The following is a 23,638-nucleotide window of genomic DNA, read 5'->3' on the forward strand; positions in this document are numbered from 1 at the left end:
TTTCTCATGGGTTTTTTTCATTTCAAAATTATCTTTGTTGATTTTTTTAATATTAAGTTAGTAGAGAATTTAGCTTTGTAATTTTTTTTCTTTTTATTAATTGAAAAGTTAAAGCATGTGGCGAAAGTACTGTATCTTTTATCACAAAACACTGTAGATTGTTACAAATCATTTTGATCAGTTTCTAAGTTTTTGATCACCAATACAATTTTTTTTTTCATCATGAAATATTTGCTCCATCATACCTTTAATTTCTATTACTTATCTAGTGTTAGTTCATAATTATAACATTATCAAATATATTTATTTTATAAACCCGTAATAATATGCGGGTATGTCATATTGTATTAATTATAACTTATTCAAGTTAATTTGTACAATTCAAAATCATATCATGTGATAACCTTTATTAAGTTTTAATAATTAAGATTAAAATTATAAAAAATATTAATAAAAAAAATACTTTTAAAAATATAAAAAATAAAAGCTAACGGACTCATAGACACTCGATAAGAGTCACAGACCTGTCACCACCGTGTCCAGAAAGCCAGGTGGGCAGCAACGTATGCATTCAAAAGCAGGCGCACCACAGCATCGAGGAGCGAGTGACACCGTCCCGGCAATTTAATCCTCACAGGCCGCCCTCAATCAACGGCGGTGCAACTAGTTCACTAAAACCAACCCCGTAAACGATTGCCTGCAGAACCACCATGCCATTTGATGGATTCTCTCCTCTCATCTCGTCTCAACTCCAGTACCTCCTCAATCACTTCCCTCACACGATCCAGGTAAAAACTGCCTCAAAAATCTATAACCCCAGATATTCTTCAAAAAGCTAATCAAATCTTCAATCTGTGAAGTTTCAATTTAGGGTTTTGTCAATTCTCGGCTTACTTAGCTTTCTTTGCAGATTGAGCAGGCTTGGTCAGGCACCAGGTACTTTCCTGGAAGTCTTGATCGATTCACATTGCTCATTCCCTACTGTCTAGACTACATAAAATGTTAGTATCATTTTTTTAATCAATTTGTTAAGTGTTTACTCATTTTTTGTGGTCAGGGTTGATTTTGATCTCTAATTTATTTATTACAGGGGATATTATATACAATGCTGAATTTCCATTAGCTGCGCCGGATGTTATATTTGGTCCCGAGGATGATGGTTTCCATCCATTTCTTGTCGTAGGAAGAGAGGAAGGGGATTCGAGGCTCGTTAAGAACAGTTTGACTGATTGGAACAATAAAGATCCTTCACGGCTGTTGGCTCTCGTAATGGAATTGAGGTTGAGGACCTGAGTGGTTTAGGAGTTGGTGGTTTTGTAACTTTTTTTGTGGTTGGTTGTGACTCTTGATCAGATCTTGATTTCTGTCTACCAGGGATAAATATAGGTCTTACCAGGAGAGACGCGTGGGAGAAGTTGATGATGATAGGTTGAAGTTTGAAATTAGTACTATTGTATCTAGGGAGGTAATTTTTTGACAATTTTTTGACAATTTTTTGAATTACATTACATCTTTTATGTCTGTATCTCGTAGATGCTAATGTCTTGACATTTGGGAAGGACAGCATGAGTAGTTACTTGTTTTATGTAGAAAAGTTTACTGTGTTGTTACTTTGTTGTCACTGCATTTCTTTGTGCTCATGGTGATTATTTTTCTGCATGCCACTGAAACTTCAATCACTCTGCTGCAGGGAATTGAAATGCATATGAGTTCTGGTGTTGAAAAGGTATTTGTTGAAACAAAAATGTTTTTGTTTCGCTTAACTGGGTTATATGAGGTGATCAAATATTTCTACCTCTTGGGTTGGTGTTTAACAATATTGTTGGTTTTGATGCCTTTGAATTTTAGCGTAGCCAGGGGAGGTTAAATTTGCTGTGCCTTTAATGGACATGAATATAAATAAAATGGTGCTTGGATGCCCCTGGAGTCATCCACAAAAGATATACTTACAGGTTGGATGTTTCTTCTGTCATCCTTGTATTTATAGTTTCTCTTATATTTTTTTCTTGTTTCCTTCTGTCCCAGTTATTCTCTCCTCATTCTTTTTATTTTGTATGACAGCTGCTATAGTTTCATGAGTAGTTTTTGATTGGTGCAGGTTATTTATCCTGTTGGTAGAAAGTATGCACCTGCTACTTCAGCACCTCGTCTGAAATTAATGTGCGCTCATGAGTTGAAAGCCCTGTTTTCTATTGATGAAGTCAAACTTCCTGCATGGTTGGATGGAATGTAAGCTATGCATAGAATTTTTGCTTCAAATGCTTTGCATATTTATATGTTGCGTTTTATGTGAACATCTGCATGACTTGTTTTTAATGTTTCTTATTTTTTGAAAAGGTGCATGGCTGAATATCTTCCCCACCTGGAAGAACTCCTTCAGAGACAGGTTAGCTCATTTCCTCCATCTTGTGATGCCTTTAGTTGAGACATTGCTCACAACCAGTTCTTCTAATAAAGGGTTTTTGTTCCCATTTTGTAGGTCTTAGAGGCAGTTACGTTAATTGATGTTAGAAGGCAGTTTATCGAGGCATTATCTCCAGTAATTGGAAGGCCGCTAGAAGCTGATCCAGTATGCATCCTGGGAACTTCATATTTGGACACCTTTCAATCTATCACGAATGAATGGCATTAACCATTGCTTTTCCTTGGCAGGTTTTTTGCAGAAAGGCTTCATTTCTTGTCTGTTCTGGACCATTTACATTCCTGGTATAGTATGATATTCACCAGTGGCAAATCCACTTATATTTGTTGCTGGGAGGTTGGGGGGGGGGGGGTAATATAGTTTTTTTCCTATGATCATCTTTTCCTAGGTGAGGCAAACATGAGCAAATGAGGAAAATATTTGCTTACATGAAACAAATGAGAGCCTAAGTTGAGATCATGTTTGGTAATCAGTTTTATACTGGGGATAGTCGGAAAAGTTTAGAAAGTACCATACATCACAGATTTATTTCAATGGAAATATTTCGCTGCACATATTTAAGGTACTTTAGCTGTTTATATGTGCTTGATTTCTTGAACTGCAGGTGCATTTTTTCCTCTCAACTCAGTTTCCAAAACAGCGGCCTTCTCTAATGTTTCAAAGTATTCAGGTGATGTTTTTTTCTTTATTCCAACCATTCTCTTTCATCCATGAAAGTGTTGCTAGAAAGATATTAAGACATGCATCTGGTGCAAATCCCTTTTTTATAGTAAGACATGCATCTGGTGCAAATCCCTTTTTTATAGTAAGACATGCATCTGGTGCAAATCCCTTTTTCATGTGCCATTTATCAAGAATACCAGTATCGCTCCTAATCTTGGGCGGAGTCAGGATCAGGTCCCACCAGATACTTTCATGCATTACATACTTGATATCCTATTTCTCACGTGCAGCATATTCTTGGTAGTCTTATTGATTAAGTTTTTATTTAAAGAATGCTGGTTATGGAATCTAAAGTCGATTGCTGTAGTCTCTTGTATTGTCATTTGCTGAATTTGGCTAGAAAATCTTGCAGTAATAATTGAGGCACGTTTGATTTATGGAAACCATTTATTTCCTATCATTAACTGAGCAACTGGTTTGCATGCAAGTCCTATTCCTGATTGGCTTGTAATCTGTATTTAGCATTTGAATTCCCTTGGCATGCCGGTCAAGTCACCTCTGATTACAGAGTATCTATGGAGTCCTAGATGGGAACCCTCACAAATGGCTGAGCGGATCTCGTGAGTTCTTATTCCCAGTTCGTAATCGTTTACTTTTTAGTATTTTTTTCCAGTAACTAATCCTTTTAATCACCTTCATGTGCTGTTTGCTTGTTGTGTGATCCAATTTTTACTAGTGACTTTTTGGTGGATGAATCTCTAAATTTCAAAAGGCACTGCAACGAATCTCAACTTCAACACTAGAGCTGTTAGCTTTCCTTGATGCCTAATACCCGGCACCATTCCAGTTGTCCAAAACCGCTGCATGAAACTCCTTAATAGTACCATTTTCAATCAGTGTGGAGTAAGCTGGCCCTCCCGTTTGTTGTAATTAGTTCGATGGCAGATAAGTTTTTCTTCTGTTCTGAAAGCATTGAAAAGTTTGCTAGTATTATCCATGGTTGTCAAATCGAGATTCGACTCCTGAATTGGAAAACCGAATTTTGATATCGTGAATCATATGGAATCTTGAACCATAAGATTCAGTAACAAATGAAAATGGCACTATTAACGTATTAAATATTTCGAAAACAATGGGAAAATGATCATTTACTAGACAAAATGTTAATCAAATCATTTAATTTATTAGTTCTTAGTCAATGGATGACCTCATGTCTCAAAATTCAACATTTTAGACATTTATGACTTTTAAGCGGCTGATTTTTAAATTGTTTTTTATATGAAAATATGGTTTTTATTTTTTAAAATTTATTTTTGATATTAACATATTAAAACGATTTAAAAATTAAAAAAAATTAACAAAAAAAAAAACCAAATTTATACAAAAATGCTTTCTACCGAATTAGAGGGGCTAAAAAGGGTATATATAGGGCTTGCAAGGAAAAATAATAATCCAGCCCTTTCCCTTCAATAAATTATATTTTTAGCCTTAAAAACAGAAATTTAGAAAAAAAAAGTTTAATTAGACTTTTCCGAACGAAAATTGTTAGCTGTCACCTGCTTAATGCTATCTTCTTCCCTGGTTCTAATAAAAAAGTAATATAATCCATTCAAATGTCAGGTTTTCCCTCCCTTAGGCATTCTTGTTGTCTTTGGTACCGTGAAGTATACGGTTCAGTGGCAGATTGTTGAGATGGAGGAGACGGCCATTAATGGTGGCTCCATTAAAATTCTCATCGAGTTCAGAAACTGTCTGGTTCCTCTGGATATCAGAATGCAGGATTCACCGAGCACTCCTTGATAACTGTAATGGTTGTCTCCGTGGTGGCATCCTTACGTTTTTAAGCTTCCATTAACGGTAAAAATGGCGGAGGCACCGTTAGATTAAGTATTTCCGGTGAGATCTTTAGTCCGCCGCAGGACCCAGCTGGCTGAACATATTTTATTCATCTAATGATTTTCATAATCCTACCAGGAAGGATTAAACCAAATATATATGCATCTTGCATCATTAGCCCCCCCTGTTTGTCTATATGGGGCAAGATCCACATCAAATTGACGATGATAACATGGCCCAGTACAGCAAATATCATAGCTGTCAAATCTAGCTCTGGATCTTATTCAATTTAGAGCCCGGATTACTTATTTATCAAATTTATTTGCGGATAAAAAAAACTTAAAAAACATTATTCTGAGGAAAAATTAAGAAAATAAAAGAAATTTCATATATAATTTTAAAAAGTTCATTGGATTTGAATTAACCGATCAATCACTCACATACTTAAATGATTGATTTTCTTTTCATTTTTGGTTTCTATTCCCAAAATTTGAAAATAGAAATAAAAAAATTATTTTCTATTTTCGTTTCGAAATTTTTTCACAGCAATTGCTAGATTTTTTTAGACAAATATAATCATTTTCGTCTTTATTTTCGAATTTGGTTTTCAAAAATAGAAACCGAAAAGCAAGAAATGGTATCAAATGAATAAAATGGAAAGTGTATTTTTTTCTGCATTATCATCATCGAATTAAATTCAAAATAAATTACTCATAAATATTTAATAGTAAATAGTGCCATTTTTTTGCCTGTCGATTATCAACTCCAGAAAACCTTAATCTCCAAAGAAAAAAAAAAGAAATGCCCATTGCACATGTGCGTGTGTTTACAATAGTAAATGACTGGATGGCATCAGACTATTGGACAACCGACATACCAGTAAAAAAAAACAGGGCAAACCTCAAAAAAACTCCCACCATATAAGGATAATCTCAAATAGATCCTCAACATATTTTTCACTTAAGTCTTCAAAGTATCAATAAAGTCTCAATCAAGTCCTTGTGTCAATGTAAATTAATATAATAGTTAAGTAATTACGAGAAAAAACCTCCCGCATCGTATAATTGAATAAATTATATAAATAAACGTAAGATCTCTGTGTTTATTTATAAAATCTGGCCGATCACCATGTGGATTATATTCGAAATTACTTTTCAAAACATTAATCTCAGAGAATTATCTTATTTCCTATAAACTTAACAATTCTATTACCGAGTGAAGGATCTTATTGAGAATTTATTTTTATGCTAGTTATGTAATTAAGATAAAGATTTTGCACTAAAAAATAAAAAATCCAGATCGTGATCCAAAACTACGACAGGGCCCACCTTCTTAACGTGAGCATCCTCCCTAGAGGCAGTTAGCCAGCGCCTGTCTGTCCATCTGTTCCCTCTCTCTTCTGTTGCCTCACATGGAAATGGCACAACACTTGAAAATATCCTGTCCCGCTCTCCTGTTTTTACCATCTTAACCCCCGTCTCTCCCTCCCTCTCCTTCCATATATCAACCCCCTCCCTCTTCCTCTCCCCCATCTCTCTCTCGAGACTCGTTCCTCTCGAAAAAACAACCAAACAACATGAGAGAGATCCTTCATATTCAAGGAGGCCAATGCGGTAACCAAATCGGTGCCAAATTCTGGGAAGTTATATGCGACGAGCACGGAATCGATCAAAACGGAAAGTACTCCGGCGACGCGGCGTCTTCTGATCTTCAACTGGAAAGGATCAATGTGTATTACAATGAAGCTTCAGGTGGAAAATATGTGCCGAGGGCGGTCCTTATGGATCTTGAACCGGGTACTATGGAGAGTATTAGATCCGGTCCGTATGGACAGATCTTTAGACCTGATAATTTTGTGCATGGACAGTCCGGCGCTGGTAATAATTGGGCTAAAGGTCATTACACTGAAGGAGCTGAGCTGATTGATGCTGTTCTTGACGTTGTCAGAAAAGAGGCTGAGAATTGTGATTGCTTGCAAGGTATATGCATATATCGATATATTATTTGTTTATTTTTATTTTTTCTTCATTTATGTACACAGCTTTAACATCGCTGATCGCAGGATTTATTAGATCTGAATTTTAATAAATGTTGATCATAAATTTGCGAAATGTATGAAGAGAATCGATCGATTATCAATGTTTTTTTTTTAAAAAAAAGATTTTGGAAGATTTTTGTAGGATCTTATGGTTCTTAAGCTGCCGGGTTCTTCCCTATTTACCCGGCAGAAATATCTCCAACATGGCTTTTTGATTTTTGTAGTTTTTTTTTGTTGTTGACCTATTGTGGGTCCTGCTAGCCATGTTTGTCAGCATTGATGTTGTGGTATAACTTTCATGTTTATTATTATTATTACCTTTTTTGATGATGTGGAATTTTTATTATTTGATCAAGTGTCAAATTGCATATTTCATAATCAAAGTCTCGGGAATGAAATCTGTGATGTCTGTTGCAATTTGTAGAATTATGAACATTTTTTTTTAAATCCCCTGTATTATAGTTAATTATGACACTGAAATAATCAAGAATGTTATATGTGTATGTATATGCATATGTACTAAGTTGGTGGGTCTTCACTCATTAGGTTGGTGTCATTCTTAATTATGATTGTTCTGTTTGTTTAGCTGTTTTATATTACAAGTTGTTGAAAGATATGGATCAATAGTGTCTGATTTTTATCATATCATGGTTGTGATGGACCAGCACAACACAGCACACCGACATGTTTTTCTACGTTAATCATGCCAACATTAAAAAGTAGATGTTAGATTTAGAGCACTCAAAAAAGTAACAATCATATTAGTGAGCTTTGAGAGACAAAGTAAAATAGTGAAATCATTCATTCAAATAATCATGTGTCAACAGATTTAGTTTAACATGGCATGAGCATTGATTCATGTTTGTCCAATGTTTTGTGATGAAGAGAATTGTAGTTCACAGATTATGTCAAAATGTCTGGACTCATGTCTGTAGTTTCTGACCTGGATCTGAATGTGAATTACACATGGGAAGGGAATTTTAAATAGTAGCAACAACAATTACTTCCACATTTGTCTTCTTTTACGTTAAATGTTGATTTGATAATGTTAAATGTTAAAGGAATTTGATCCTCATTGGAATGATGAAAAGGTGGACATGTAAACTTTGACCATGGTGGCTAGCCAAACAAGTGAACCGTGACTTGAAATTACTTGTAAAGCTATCTGTATAAATTTTTGTTGTTGCATGAATTCATGTCTGAATCTTGCATATCTTTGTGCTCTTCAGGATTTTTCTGGGGTGTGCATGTCTGCTTGACATTTTGAGAACTATTTTGAAAATGCTATTGTTTGGGAATGTGCTTGCATCTGTCAGCAACTTCTTTGTCAGGAGGGATTTAAGCAAGAAAATAATTATCCCTTCAACCTAACTCCCCAATAAAACTGATATTTTATAGTTTGCTGTTGGTGAATGCTGGAATTTATTCTGTTAATTCTGAGTTGGGAGATAGAACTCACTTGTTGCAATTTTTCTTGACCAGGCTTTCAGGTGTGCCACTCGCTTGGAGGTGGTACAGGTTCTGGCATGGGAACACTTCTAATTTCAAAGATCCGAGAGGAATATCCTGACAGGATGATGCTTACATTCTCTGTTTTCCCTTCACCAAAGGTCTCGGACACGGTTGTGGAGCCATATAATGCTACCCTCTCAGTGCATCAGTTGGTAGAGAATGCTGACGAATGCATGGTTCTTGACAATGAAGCACTGTATGACATATGCTTCCGGACTCTAAAGCTTAGCACTCCAAGCTGTGAGTTACTAGCTGTCTGTTGGAGTAACTATCTTTAGATAAAACTACAATTCTATTATATTGATATTAAACCGTGGCTTCTTTCTGCCTAATCTTGCAGTTGGTGACCTTAACCATTTGATCTCAGCAACTATGAGTGGTGTAACTTGCTGTCTGAGGTTCCCTGGTCAGCTCAACTCTGACCTTCGCAAGCTGGCTGTAAACCTGATCCCATTTCCCCGTCTTCACTTCTTCATGGTAGGGTTTGCACCACTCACATCTCGTGGTTCCCAGGGGTATATCTCCCTCACTGTCCCAGAGCTGACCCAGCAGATGTGGGATTCCAAGAACATGATGTGTGCTGCTGACCCCCGCCATGGCCGCTACTTGACAGCCTCAGCCATGTTCAGGGGCAAGATGAGCACCAAAGAGGTGGATGAACAGATGATTAATGTGCAGAACAAGAATTCATCATATTTTGTGGAGTGGATTCCCAACAATGTGAAGTCTAGTGTGTGTGATATTGCACCAAAAGGTCTGACGATGGCATCAACTTTTGTGGGGAACTCCACGTCAATCCAGGAGATGTTCAGGAGGGTGAGTGAGCAGTTCACAGCCATGTTCCGTCGCAAGGCCTTCTTGCACTGGTATACTGGGGAAGGGATGGATGAGATGGAGTTCACTGAAGCAGAGAGCAACATGAACGATCTCGTGGCAGAGTACCAGCAATACCAGGATGCAACAATTGAGGAAGATGGTGAATATGAGGAGGAAGGTGAAGAGAACTATGATGCCTAGGGAGCGTATGATCTGTGCTGTGCTATTTCATCAAAGCTGTAATGGGGTTTCATCATCTGCCAACCCTGCTGGGTATCTAATACTATATTCTTTTGTTGTCTTGAAATTCTCTCTTCCACAGGGTCATTTCGTTGCTTCTTTTCTATAAAGCACTTGAATAAGGAATTTCATATCTGTCGGTGCCTCTTCGCAAAGGGACCGCAATTGTATTGTATTCCCTTAGCGCTCGGGAATTATTTCCTGGAAGCGCCTGGGGGCAGGGGATTGTTCATTTAGTTGTGAATTTACTGCGCATGAGCATGGACGTGAAAGCCACCAGTGCAGATGCTTTGTATAAATATTAGTTATGCATGCTCTTATTATCCACCGATGTCAAATCCACATTTGGGTTTACTGCTGTCCATGCTTCGTTTCTCAGAGCAAGATTTCCAAGCCACTCTCGGAGGTTCATGCATTTCAATTCTCTGCTGCTTTCCTTTCTAGCTCCCTGAGAATCCCAAAGTTCGTGCGTTAGGCTAGAAGGAAGTGAGTGTTTGTCTTCTAGTATGGGCTGTTTAGGTTACAGGTCAATCGGACATTGTTTTAAGCTTTGACAGCTGCTCGATGCTTTGCTGATTTGATATGTTTAGCCGTTTGTGACCATCATCGCTTATGAATGGCTTCCATGGCAAATTAGAGCCCCGTGAAAACTCTGTTGACTTTTCTTTCTTTCTTCAAGACTTTTCATTGTTTTAAAAAAATTGAGTTAACGCCTTGAATATCGTTCCAAAAAGGAAATAAAATCAGTACTCAGTATAGCTCCCCGTTAAGAACAGATCGGACTTGATTCGAAGAGATCACAAAGAACACGGGAGATCTTGATCGACGAAGAACAAAATGAATGCCAAGTATTGTAAGAACAAATCTGAGAAAGAAAAGGGAATCGATGAAGGACTGCAAGAAACAATAAATATAATATTAAAAATAGAATAAAATAAAGGCAGCATCAGAGTCATGGAAGTATGAGGTTAAACACTGCTCGCATTAAAATAAATGCGTGCTTCTCATAATCCGGTATAATCCTCGTCATCTGCTTCCCTTGTATTTTTTCCACTTGCAATAAATTACAAATCATAAAATATTAAAAACAAGGGCACGGATAGAGAGAAGGAAGGAGAGAAGATTGAGGTGCACGAAAACTAATCTGGGTCTCGAAGCAGGCAGCTTAAATTGACGACTGGGAACTGCTTCCTTCGCTAAGGTTTTATAGGAGCGAAAAAAAACCCTAGGGTTGAGAGTTTGGCTGCCAAGACTTAACCATGGTTAGTTTTGTAAAGGATGTGGAGTTGTTTACCGGGTTATTGATGAGATAAAGTTAGTGATTTCCTTTGCTATCTGTGGACCAGATTTTTTCGCAGCAAGATTGGGTTTATAATGTATTCATTGAGTTTCAGACTTTGGATCAAAGTCTGTGTGCTACACGGACCAATCAAGAAGTGGCAAACATACAAGTGATTGTGAGCACGAGGATATTAGCCTCACAGTTGTTTGTTGTTGAGATTTGGCAGGAATCTCCTTCTAGACTATTGATATCTTTACCTGGGGTAGAACTGATAAAAGTTACTGTTCACGGGCCATACGAATAACTATACTGTAAAATTGCACCACGCCGTACGCCGATTTAGTTTTTGTAACATCAGAGAAGGGATGGAGATGCTACGATGGTGTTTTTTTTTAAAATAAAAAAATCAATACTCGGATAGTTAAGTTGATTATATCAAATAACATTAATTAATTTAATAATTTGATTTAAATTAAAGACAACAATAGAAAATAAACAATAAAAAAACACTTTACAATAATTAACTAAAAAAATAAATTTGATTTAAATTAAAGACAACAATAGAAAATAAACAATAAAAAAACACTTTACAATAATTAACTAAAAAAATAAATCATCAATATCATGTATTTAATGAGAATAAAAAAAAATCATCGGAGACCCACCACCACTCCACCGTAGGCATCACTAATAACTAAAAAAGTTTACTGAGATGGTTCAAATTCCTCTACAAAATGATGTAGGGTGATATCTACAGAAGCTATTTGGTTTACTATAACAATATCATATAAAAGTAAACTAAATAAAACATAATGAAGTAAGTATTCGTTTATATTCAATCACTCAAATTTATTTAATTCAAGAAAAAAATTATCTTGAGAAAATATATTTAACAAAGAACAAAACATAAAAAGATCTCGGTAACCTAACCAATTTCTTTTTTAAAAAAAAATAGAAAGCATATAAAATACCATAGGGCCCATACTCTAATAAAATAAATATCAAATGATAAAAGTGAAAAAAAATGGCTTAAAATAATGATAAAAAAAAAACCGAAACAACCCCTGGCGAATGTCCTTGGGTTGGGTTAATTTTTCAAGATGCAACCCGTGAAATTTTAAAATAGACTTAATCAAGAAGCTCAAATCCACATCAACTCAATGTTGAATGCTGTAATTGAGTGTAAAAAAATATCAAACTAAAAAGTTTGGTAAAGAAAGAAAAAAAAAATAAAAAAGGAGAATAAAATCTAATAGGAAAAAATAATCGAGAGTGAAATCGTAAAAAAAACATTACACTGTAAAAATTATCTCAGATGACATAAATAGCAATTAAAAAATGAAGACTAAATACGAAATTTAAAAATCAAATGATGAAATTGAAATAAATTTTAATTTTCATAAATTATTTCAAATAAAATATATATATCAACCAAATTATCATGGACTAAATAAAAAAACAAAAAGAAGTAAAAAAAAAATCAAATGAAGATGAAATTAAAACCAACCCCTTGCAATTCTTGTGCACAAGAATTGAGAGAGGGAGAGGAAAAAAAAATGAAGTCCTCCAAACCAAATCAAAACTTTGTTTTCTACACGCATCACCATTACATGGAGAAAATAAATAAGATAAGTTAAAGATGCTCATAATATAATTTTTGGTTGTTAAAATTGGTTGCACTTGCTGTCCAAAACAACATGTCATACATTGATAAAAAAAATTTAAATCAAAAGATAAAAAACAACCCTTACTTTACCCAGCAAAAACAAAAAAAAAAATCAATAATATAATAACAAAAATACTTTCATATCCAAGGCATGAAAAATTAAACCCAAATGATAAGATCAAAACACCTTTCTTAGCAAGTCAAAGTATTTTATATATAAGGTTAAATTGGTTATTTTAATGTATATTTTTTTATAAGTGAAGATATAAATCTACCTCTAAATGATACTAAACAATATATTAATTTTAAAGGTATTAGTTATAATTTATCGTGTAATTTAAAAGGCAGATATTTGCCATTCCTTCGGTCAATTTAAAAACGTCAAAATTCCCTGAATGTGAAGATAACCATACCTTTAACATCTAGCCTAAAGTTCTTTTTTCCAAAGAGCAAGGAGATAAATTCATCATTTCCATCTACAGTAAAATATGTTTAGGAGAACAATGAATTTACCATCTCTTTCAACTTTTTTTTAAATAAAATATTTATCTTAAATAAATAAAAATTAATTGGATTTTTTAGTGGGTTATATTATGTTAATTCTTTTAATTTATAACATGCTTGGCTTGAGTATGTTTGAAGGTTGATTCATCAGACCGGACTGGACCGGACCTAGTAACCAAGCTTTTTACCTTCTTATTTGTGATGGATTGGGCTTGTTTGGATAACTATGAATTAGGTTTATCAGCCTGGCCTGCTATTTTTTGTTTTCTTTTGGTGCATGGCAAGGAGTATTCTCTTGCAATTTACAATTTAAATCGGGATAAAATATTTGTTTTCCAAATATTTTTTAGGTCACACTCTCCAGGTAAGCTTCCCATTCGATGGAATTTAAAAATTCATTTAATAAAATTTTCTCAAACTTTGTTGCTCTAGCAGGTACTGTAGGGCAGATTTGTAATTTCCATGTTTTTTAAGAAACAAGCTTTTCTTATTTTTTTTTCTTTTTATACTTGTTATTTTTATTATCTTACACTTGTTCTTTTTATCACTTTTTTATTCTTATCTTTATTTTACACTTGATCTATTTATATCATTCTTTTTATTTTTATCTGTATTCTTTTGTAATTTATGTTTTATTTTTTTCTTTACACTTGTTTTTTTTTTAATATTATACAAAGAATAAAGAAATGGTATTTTATAATAACAATAACAACATTGTCCTATTTTTCTACTATGTTAAAAATTAGCTTGAGATCCTATATGATTTTATTAACGAATAAAATCTTTACTATATTTTATTACATATAAGCATCAATTTTTAATTTAAAATTATAATTTTTATTCAATATAAAAAAAAACATGTCAATAACACCTATATGGCTATATGTTAATTATTTTGTGTTCAGAAAAAAATTTATTTGACTTGCAGCTAGACAAGTCAAAAAGACATATTAAAATTATTTTTTTATATTTATTGACACAAATGGTTCTCAATTTATTTAATTAAATGCATGCATATTCTTTTTAATTTGAAATTAATTTTTTGTTTTGTAAAAAAACACATTTGAGAAGCTTGCATGTCTATTTTTTATTTTCACCAAAAACATTATCCGACTCGCGGTGAAGTGCGAGTCAAAAAAACTAGTTTTTATTCTATTCCTTATAATTTTTAAAATAATTTTTTTAATCCTTATATTTTATTTTTATTTATATATTTATCATTATTTGAATTTCTTATCATTGTATTTTATATTTTTTTTAAAATGCTTCTGTCCTTGCGATGGATTTTTTTTCAACTAAATCATTGCAAGCATATAATTATTCATTGCATAGCTTTACACACACACACACACACACACACACACACACACACACACACACAACTCATTACAGTTGTAATCCTCCATTGCATTGCAATTTAAAAAAAATTAAAATCAAATATAAAAATTATAAAAATATAATTGATCAGATGGTCCATTATCTCTAATCAAACATGTCATTAAAAAGCAAATCCGTTTACTATTTAGACTAAGGAAGATGATAATGGACAAGATTTCATTCAAGACAAAGGGATCTTTGTCCACCAAAACCAAACCTAAATTTGTGAAAATCCATTGATGCGAGGAATCCCAATCTTTCCTCTTCCATTTTTGTACGTAATTGCATCACACTTCCAGCTTTTCTTATTTGAACCCTTGTTTTTTAAGCTCCGGCATGCGACGTCGATTAAAAAATTTTGGAATATAAAAATATAATATCTAAATCATCAAAATAAATTTGATATTATTATTAAACTTAGTATATCAATTCAAATTTAAAAAATTATAACTCAATTCTTTATGTAGCTCGAGTTTTAAATTAAATCACGTGGGAGTTACTCTAACTTGTCTATGTCAACGAAGTAGGTTTAAAAATAAAATTAAGAAAAAAAAACATGACAAGTTTTTCCTGACAAATTCAAAAATTGTATTATGGTCTGCTAGTTTAATTATTTTTATTTTATTTTATTATAAGATAAAAAATACAAAATATTAAATGATAATTTTTAATAAAAGCCCAAATATTAAAGGAAGGAATTAGTAAGAAAACAAGATAAAAAAAGAGCAAAAAATAATCTTGACACAACTCTTTATTAGTTCAGGTTTTAAATCAAATCGTGTGGAAGTTGTTCCGACATGACCTTGTCAGTTGAGCAGGTCCAAATAAAAACAATATGTAAGGTTCACCCTAGTTAACTTGTCAAAATCATGACCGGGTTGTGAAATCCATTAGATTAAATTAAGTTTTTTATTTTATTATATGATATAAAATACAAATATTGATTTATATCCAACCTAATATTAAATAATAAAATTCAATATTAAAAAAAAATCCCTGGTTAAAAAAAGTCATGAGACTGTTGTAAGATAACCAATGTGCATGGACAGGAGTGAAGTTCGCATGCCCAGACCTTTATTTTTTATTTTTTGCTTTTGCCCTTTTTTTTAATTAAAAAAAGTGCTAACATAAAATATTAATTTTCTCATCTCTTGAATCCACAACCTTCACTAAATCAACACCATACATTAACCAAGCAAACTATAGAACAAAATAACAATACACTAACTATTTATATAAACAGTTAAACTGCTTGTCAGTCCAAACATCTAATTAAAGAATTTACCAACCATCGCAAGCGACAATAATCATTCAAAAGAGGAAATAAAAAAAAGTGAGCTTAAAATAAGCTTAAGCTACATTACTAGTAGCCAAGCAACGACTAAGAACTCTAGAGCCTCTCAACTCTTATATTATTACCTTTGCAAAAAACGTGAGAATATAATATAATTCGTAAAAAATCATCTCCTTGGGAGATCTTCTAATTTACAATTAGACACCGAACTATCACTAAGATATCTCAATATTAATTACTATATAGATTAGAGGGGGGGAAATGAGATCGAAGATGTAAACACCAAGATCATCAAAGTGGGAATCGTAATTTACTGGAGACATTAGAAAGCTTCTTCTTGCAAATGAGCATCCTTCTTCGTCTTGCCTGAGCAGCGATGGCCTTATTAATACTCCTGACAGTGATGGCCCCATTAACCACAGTACCCACAACGGCCCCGTCAACCACAGTACCCACAATGGCCCCGTTAACCACAGTACTCTTGTCATCAACCAGTTGTTTAACTTCAGAGTCCATCCAAGCAGGCTGCCCGATAGTTAGATTGAGATCAGGGATGCTACATGGGCCAAAATCATCACTGGTACTAGAAGTCGTAGATGGGAACAGGGACACTCTTCTTCGGCCATAAGGGTTTGGATAGTTGCAGCCCATTTCTTGATTGTTGGCATTCTTATCAAGCATAAATGGTTGCTGCTGATAAACTGTGATGCCGGGCATGCGCAGAGAAAGATGAGCTTGATCATCAACAACATGATCAGGACTTTTAACAGTTTCTTGGCCTAAATCCATTCGTAGAAGATTCAACTGATCTTCTCTTTTAATAACACCCATGGTTAGCTGCAAATTTTTAACATAAGACAAAGGTTAATTGTATAATTAAGCAACAGCCTCAGGTAAAGCAATGAAAAACAAAACAGAAAAGAAAAGCACACTAAAAAAGGAGCTTTGATCCATCAGGAAAACGACGAATTACCTCTTGTTTCCTTGCTTTCCACCATGAATTACTAGCTTTCAATTGATCATGATGTCGAGTCACCATTTGTATCTCCTGTTTCAACAATTTAACATGAAGGATATGTTAGTAACCCCGTCTACTGTTTTCCGTGAATGGGAAAAATCCAAGAAAAGGACAAAAAGAATTCCAAAAATCTTGAAATAATAAGAAAATAAAGAGAACTCACCCCTGTTAGCAGTTCATTTCTCTTAGTAAGTTGGCTTTTAATCTTCAGCAAATCCTCTCTTCTCTGCATATGTTCCACAGAATAATTAGCAAATAAAGCATCTTTATTTTTGTCAAAGAAAAAATATAGTCAAGTCTCGAAAATAAAGCCCATTAAAGAAATAAAATCACAGATAAAACACTGGAATCAAAACTCCATAAAATCAAACAAAAATCAATAAAAAATTCCACGTATCATGTCCAAACAGGGAATTGAAAGGGACCATCAAAGAAGCAAGATTTTAAAGAACATACCTTTTTAGTAGAGACTTTCCTGTTCGAGCGCTTAGGCCTCTCGTCAGATTCACTAGGAAAGAAAGAAAGAGGTGTTGCAGGGCTAGTCGCCGGTTCAACTTTGACGATGATGGGTCTCTCAGGTTCAGAGGCAGCAATACGAGTAGTGTTAGTAGTAATAGCAGGACCCACAGAACCAGATAAAATCGGTGGCGGCGAAGGTGATACTGATGTTGGTGGTGATTGAACGGCGGGTCGTGGACCCAAATTGGCCTCCGCGGATCTCCTCCTTTTACCACCCCATGTGTATGAAAGCCAAGAACTATACTTAGACATAGCAATTAAACGAGGGAAACTTGACAAGATTTCAGCAACCTCGATTTCATCATCTCCGAACTCATCGTAAAGAGTACAGTAACCATGCCTGAATGCCATTGTTTCTCTGCTTTCTTTCTCTCAGTTCAACTCCCTCTGATTTTTTTTTTCTCCTTCAAGAGAGAAAAAGAAAATAAATGGGGGGTTTCTTTCTTTCGCCGAGAGAGAGAGACTGTCACTTTTAAGAGGCGAAGATATGAGGAGCTAGAGAGATATAGGGAGAAATTGTGTTCCTTGGGGACAGGGTTTCTCTTGTTTATGAAACAGGAAAAGGGATGGCAATGCGCCACGTGTCGTTAAAAGGGAGATGAATTTTCTGTCTAGGGTTTATTATGATGGTATGTGTGTGTTATTTTGCGCAATTAAACAGAAGACGGAGACAATAGTCCTGACTCCTGAGATATTACTTGAAAGCATGATTTTAAAACCGATCCGGGTTGCATACAAAATAAAACTCGGGTTGCTTGGGCCAAAGTAAGGATAATCAATCTGATCGACCCTATATTTTTCAAAAAAAAATTAACAAGTTGGTGGATGGGTTTTAACCGGATCATAATTAAATCAACCGAATCACTTGATTAACTCAGATTTTTGATCAGGCTAGAGGTTTTTTTCTTGAATCTAAATAAATTCAAGTTTAAAGTTTAAACTAATGCTTGAAAATTTATTTATTAAACTGGGTATCATCTAGTACATTAATTGTTAATGTCTAACTTGAATTCAGTTGAAATTTGAATCAGTTTTAACAAGGAATCTTGGTCTTGGTAAAGTGATTGTTGACTCTTTTTTTTCCCAGTAAAAATCACCAATAACTCAATGATAAAAACTCTTTTCTAGGGTATTCAATCAGACCGTGAGAGGAGTTGTTGACAGCCACCCTCGAAAGTGGAAAGATCCAGGTACCTTTCATATCCTGGTTAAAAGGGGTAGGAATCGAGGGTTAGTTGAAGTCATTGACCCATGCACGGTGAGTTTCTAACGGTTAAAATTCATCAAGTGATTCGGAAGGTAAGAAAAACAAATATGGTAAGGTCTAGCTAGCCTACCGCATTGTTTTTCCTTTTTTACCTCGGAGAATAATAAGAGGAGACTGACTTGACTTTGAATGTTTGACATGTATGGTGGTGATGATACCAGTAGGAGATTTATGATATTTGGGACTTAAATCATCACAAAGCATGGGCATTCTCTGGACCGTGTGATTGATTGACGTGGCGTTGCTTTTTGTGGTGAGGATGCATGATAACTCAGGTGAAAATGCACGGCAGATGGCTAGGTTGAATTTAACAAATATTTCCAACAAGTCGGTTCGGCTTGAAATTTCATCAACACATTTTATAAACCCTACTAGCTATATGACCGGGAAAGAAAAAAACTGTCAAGCCTGGAGCTCAAATTATTTATCAAAAGCAACAAGTTTGAAAAAATCATGAAATATAATTCTTAACAAATCAATTGTTGGATGTTGAAAATAAAAAATATATACAAATAAAAAAAAAGCAATTATAAAAAAAAATAGCTTGAACTCGTCTGTACTGACCTGCCAAACTAGCAGGTCAGGTTATGACATCTGAATAACCTAACATAAAAAAAATCATGAAACTCATATTTTAAAAAGATCAATGTCAAATTCTAATATGAGAAAAAATAAGTAAAAAAAAATGATATTAAGCTTTGTTAGCCTTTAAAACTCATATCTCATGTCATTTGTTTGGAAAAACCAAACATGAAAAAAAACTACAAAATTCAATCATTAACATATCAAACATTGCAAAAGAATTCAAAAGAAAAAATAAAAAAAAACTAAAACAAGTGTGAGGCCACTTAGGTTAGCCCGCCAAGTCAACAGATCATGTCATAAAATCAGAATAATCTTGAAAAAAAATAAAAAAAACATAAAGCCTATTTTTTTAAAAAAATCAATGTAAAGTAATGAGATCGAAAAAGAAAATAAGAAAAATGATGTGAACTCGTGACCTGAGGTATTTGATTGGAAGTACCAAATTTAGAAGAACTACGAAACCTAGATTTTAATAAATCAAATGTCAAATGATGAAATTAAAAAAAATCACAAAAGAAATATTTAGAGGAAGAAATAATAATTAAAATAACGATGATCAAATTTGAAAAAAAAAGAAAAAGTAGAGGATGAATAATTTGGATTGAAGGGCAAAATTAAAAAAAAAATCAATTTCACAAAAGATTTAAAGAAGAAACCATTAAGAAAATGAGGACCATATCTTAAAAAAAATCAACAAATTATTTTTTTTATTGAATGGTGAAATTAAAAATAATTGAAAATTTACAAAAGAGACAACAAAAAAATGAAGGAATAAAAAAGACTCGAGACCAAATTTAAAAAATCAAAAAATAAAAAATCTAGAATAAAAGATGCATTTTTAAAAAATAAAATCTTATGAAAGGGCTAAGGATAAAAATTAAACAATAAAAAGAATAAAGATTGATCCTCAAATATACCTGGCTAAAGGAAACTATTAAAAAAATTTAAATACCAAGCGCAAATCTCAAGAAAGGAAATAAAAGAGAGAGAGAGAAAAAAAGAAAAATTTAAAACCCAACATGCACTGCGTAGAGAGAAAGAGGATACTGTGAGAAATCTAATGACAAGGTGGAAGAAAAATTTTAATTGTCGTATGATCGCACATGCGTCGTTGAAGTGCTGCGGCTTTTACCTCATTTCTGACATTTTTTAAAATATTTTATAATTATTGTAAAAAATCAATTTACCCCTCATCCAACCTTATTATAACTAAAAATACCAATTGACAATGCAAAATGGCCCTAAAGAAAGTTTAAATAAAATTTTAAACTAAGGTTATTTTATTAAATTTATTGCGCAATAAAAATATAAAAATTAAAGAAAAAATCCTAAAAACTAATTATCTAGTTTTTTTTCTTTCAAAGTTAGTGAAGATATTTTACTGTTCTAAAAACAAAAGAGATCGTTGCACCTTTAATAAAAACAAAAACGACAAATGAATCACATGTAAAAAATTATTTTATCCCTAAATTTAGTCTTTCTAAATGATTTGATGAAAAACAAAATTATTAATTCATTCTTTACAAAAACAGCTTGCAGTGATAATCGAGTGAGAAAACATGCTCGAATCAGATTTGAAAATTATTGTTACTTTTTTTCACGGTTATTTTTCTGAATTCTTTTCTATAATTATATTTCAATCTTTTATTTAATTTAAATTTTATTAGCTAGTAGCGTGATTTTGCTTTTAATTATCTTAAAAAACCTGTACCAAAGTTAGGAGACCGAGTGGCAGATTCACTGCTACGTGCAAGAGAGCGCCGCTACCACGCAAAAGCTTTGCCGCCATAGTTATCTGACCCGAGCAAGTTATTGAATGCGAACACATTTCAAGTGAAGGGAGGTTCGGAAACTGAAACCATCACCGCAGCAATTTGCTTTCGAAAACTGTATTTTGGATTGGTTATTTTGTTTTTAACCGGAAATGGGTTATAAAAAAAAGAGCTCAAGGGAAGAAAAGGAGAAAAGAGTGGTCTTCTGTGGGTGAGATAACGTATCAGCAGCCACCACCAGCTCCCTGAATTCCTGCTTCAGAAACAAGACACGGCGTACCTCCAAAACTATTTCAACTTTTTGTAGGAGAGTGTCCCCTTTTCCAAAATTAGTCTCTCTCTCTCTCTCTCTCTCTCTCTCTCTATATATATATATATATATATATATATTGAGGCATGTGACAAATTGACACCTCGTGAAATTGGGACCAGCAAATATATCAATCAATACTTTTGGATTTAAATATTTTAAATTTAATTATATTCTGTATTTAAAAACTATCAATTTAAATTTTATAAATTTTAAAGTAATTGAAGGTTTATATGACCGTTAATTTTAGAACTCATGAAATTAATCAAAATATATATGCAAGCTAACCCAAACACTTACAATAATAATTAAAAAAAATAAAACTTTTGGATTTATCTATTCACTACATCAAAGTTATTTACGTACCCGGCTAGTTACTGGGTCCAGCTTGGTGTAAGGAGAAGAGCACAGTGGTTCATGCCATTGACATCTACTAGCATGGGTTAGAAACAAGAGAATTAGGGAAAACAAAACGAATGAGAATTTTTGTGCCGGCATGATATTTGGAAATATAGTGGTTATTATTTTTTAAAAATACTTTTTATTTAAAAATATATCAAAATAATATTTTGGTCATCCTTTAAAAATTATTTTTAATATCATTACACTAAAATAATAAAAAAAACATAAAAAATAATCTTAAGCAAAAAATACTTTCCAAGTTTTTTGAAAACACTTTTTAGAACACAATCACAAAGAACTCCTAACTCTTGAGCTCATTATATTAATAATACCCCATGAATATCACTTCACTAATTATCTTCAAAACCTTTGATGTAAGAACTCATTAATTCGAACCTTATCAAGATTTAAAAAATCATATATTTTTAAAATAACATGGTTTCAAAGATTTTATTTAAAAAAACAAAAGCTTAAATTAACTCAAGTAAAATCATCCAATAAATGGAGTATCATAAGATGCTATAACTATGCTAACAACAAACAAAGGAACAAAATTCATATAAATTGGACAATTAGCACATAAAATAAAATAAAAAATTGGTGAATTGACATGAGAGCAAAAAGTTTTGACAAAATAGCATGGTTTGACCACATCATGCTTCTGAAGCATGAATTGGTCAAACCATGCTATTTCTGTCTCGGTCGGTTGACTGGTTTTAAAAATAATAAAGAAAATCTAAACACTGTTAAAACTAAAAGACTCAACAAGATTTTTAATATTTAAATATTCGATGGTCAGTGTAGTGATATAATGACTACTATATGAAAAACAACCTCCATAAACTCTATAAAAATTTGAGTGTGATTTAATGATTGGATCAAGAGTTATAGTTATTTTGAGTTATTATTCTGGTTTAGAGCGACCAACCCTCCTCTTAAGTCTCGACCTATTTTACTGGTTCATAAATGCATATGTTAAATCGTTCATGAAATTAGTTTGGGGCAAATTCTCATTTAGTTATGATAGACTTATATCTGACTATTCAGAATTATTTATTATTTTATGAACAATAACTTTTAAAGATTTTAATTTGAGTCTATTTTTTTGTCTACAAATTAAACAAAGATGTATATTTTTACTCATAGAATATATTTAAAAGAAAAAACTTTATAAAATTATAATTTTTGTGTGAAACGGTCAACTATTTAATAAAATTAGATCTAATTAGCGGGTCGCTTGAGGTAGATGATTGAAATTTTACCATGGTATGCTTAGAAACATGAAATAGTCACGTTATAGTATTTCCTAAATTTTTTATTTTTTTTAAAAGATGTTATTCTCACAAATTTTTATGTTTATTATTCTATTTTTTTTAAAAAAAATCCACGAAATTTTAGCAATTGAATAATTCCTCAATGCTAGGAGTGATGCGGCTCTCTAACAGTGACGCGTGTTCAAAAGCTGACCAGCTTCAGCTTATCCGGGGCAGAATAAGCTGATTTGAGACATGATGACACGAACAATGGCCGTTGAAGTAACGATGATTGCAATCGTAAGTCATAATCTTGATATCGGAGGTGCTTGGAACTCATGTTTTTTTTTTTTTTAATATTTTTGATTTGAAAAAAATATTTTTTAATATTTTTTTCATATAATTTTAATATATTAGTATTAAATATAAAAAGATATTTTAACATATTTTTAAATCAAAAATATTTTTAAAAATACCACGCAAACCCCAATTCCAATTACCTCATTCTTCCACGTTGTTTAATCAATGGTTCTGGGAAAATGTCTCAATCTAGTTTTTATGTATATTACCTTAAAAAATCTCAGTGCATCATCGTAAGGCAATTATAATTCTACCCCACCCTAATGTTTTACTTTTTTTTGAAAATTCCTTCAAAATTAATTATTAAATAAGTCAAATCTCTATAAATTAATACCACGCAAACTTATTAATTTATCCATGCTATACTGTATTTCAATATTGATTTTACACGAATGCCCACGGTTCTACCCCAAGTTAATTTTGGGTTTTGAAGTGATTTGAGTGCATTTATGGAAATTGGTTACCCCGCAAGCTTTTCATGCTCTTAGTAGTCTAAAGGCAA

At 33.0% G+C, this 23,638-nt stretch overlaps 3 protein-coding genes across 5 annotated transcripts; 2 read left to right on the forward strand and 1 right to left on the reverse strand.

Annotated features, from left to right (window-relative positions):
• The first annotated feature begins 513 nt into the window (after positions 1-513).
• On the forward strand, positions 514-4,204 carry LOC133690880 (uncharacterized). 3 transcript variants are annotated; one of them, XM_062111149.1, is made up of 13 exons: positions 514-788; positions 861-936; positions 1,091-1,280; positions 1,375-1,465; positions 1,691-1,726; positions 1,854-1,952; positions 2,099-2,229; positions 2,338-2,386; positions 2,480-2,569; positions 2,653-2,706; positions 3,027-3,092; positions 3,608-3,705; positions 3,822-4,204. In XM_062111149.1, exons 1-13 carry the CDS (start codon positions 711-713, stop codon positions 3,886-3,888), a joined length of 1,125 nt encoding a protein of 374 aa, XP_061967133.1. In that variant the 5' UTR covers positions 514-710; the 3' UTR covers positions 3,889-4,204. The 3 variants fall into 3 exon arrangements, with proteins under 3 accessions (XP_061967133.1, XP_061967132.1, XP_061967134.1); XM_062111148.1 differs by having other exon boundaries at positions 911-1,001; XM_062111150.1 differs by having other exon boundaries at positions 911-936.
• A 2,084-nt stretch (positions 4,205-6,288) lies between these two features.
• Positions 6,289-9,881, forward strand: LOC133691433 (tubulin beta chain-like). The gene is made up of 3 exons (XM_062111940.1): positions 6,289-6,900; positions 8,442-8,711; positions 8,812-9,881. Exons 1-3 carry the CDS (start codon positions 6,498-6,500, stop codon positions 9,486-9,488), a joined length of 1,350 nt encoding a protein of 449 aa, XP_061967924.1. The 5' UTR covers positions 6,289-6,497; the 3' UTR covers positions 9,489-9,881.
• A 5,868-nt stretch (positions 9,882-15,749) lies between these two features.
• LOC133692806 (uncharacterized) lies at positions 15,750-17,711 on the reverse strand. Its single transcript, XM_062113953.1, has 4 exons — positions 17,125-17,711; positions 16,832-16,894; positions 16,624-16,698; positions 15,750-16,487 (listed from the first exon to the last, which is right to left on the reverse strand). Exons 1-4 carry the CDS (start codon positions 17,536-17,538, stop codon positions 15,942-15,944), a joined length of 1,098 nt encoding a protein of 365 aa, XP_061969937.1. The 5' UTR covers positions 17,539-17,711; the 3' UTR covers positions 15,750-15,941.
• Positions 17,712-23,638: the final 5,927 nt, after the last annotated feature.

The sequence above is a fragment of the Populus nigra genome, chromosome 4 (assembly GCF_951802175.1).
Source record: "Populus nigra chromosome 4, ddPopNigr1.1, whole genome shotgun sequence".
In the NCBI taxonomy this organism is placed as follows: Eukaryota; Viridiplantae; Streptophyta; class Magnoliopsida; order Malpighiales; family Salicaceae; genus Populus; species Populus nigra.

Coding starts and splice junctions, on each gene's coding strand:
- LOC133690880 (XM_062111148.1), top strand. CDS start 711: ATGCCATTTGATGGATTCTCTCCTCTCATCTCGTCTCAACTCCAGTAC. Junction 1,466..1,690: donor GTACTATTGTATCTAGGGAG/GTAATTTTTTGA, acceptor ACTCTGCTGCAG/GGAATTGAAATGCATATGAG. Junction 1,953..2,098: donor CACAAAAGATATACTTACAG/GTTGGATGTTTC, acceptor TGATTGGTGCAG/GTTATTTATCCTGTTGGTAG.
- LOC133691433 (XM_062111940.1), top strand. CDS start 6,498: ATGAGAGAGATCCTTCATATTCAAGGAGGCCAATGCGGTAACCAAATC. Junction 6,901..8,441: donor GAATTGTGATTGCTTGCAAG/GTATATGCATAT, acceptor TTTCTTGACCAG/GCTTTCAGGTGTGCCACTCG. Junction 8,712..8,811: donor AAAGCTTAGCACTCCAAGCT/GTGAGTTACTAG, acceptor CTAATCTTGCAG/TTGGTGACCTTAACCATTTG.
- LOC133692806 (XM_062113953.1), bottom strand. CDS start 17,538: ATGGCATTCAGGCATGGTTACTGTACTCTTTACGATGAGTTCGGAGAT. Junction 16,895..17,124: donor GGAAAGTCTCTACTAAAAAG/GTATGTTCTTTA, acceptor GAACATATGCAG/AGAAGAGAGGATTTGCTGAA. Junction 16,488..16,623: donor GGAAAGCAAGGAAACAAGAG/GTAATTCGTCGT, acceptor AAAAATTTGCAG/CTAACCATGGGTGTTATTAA.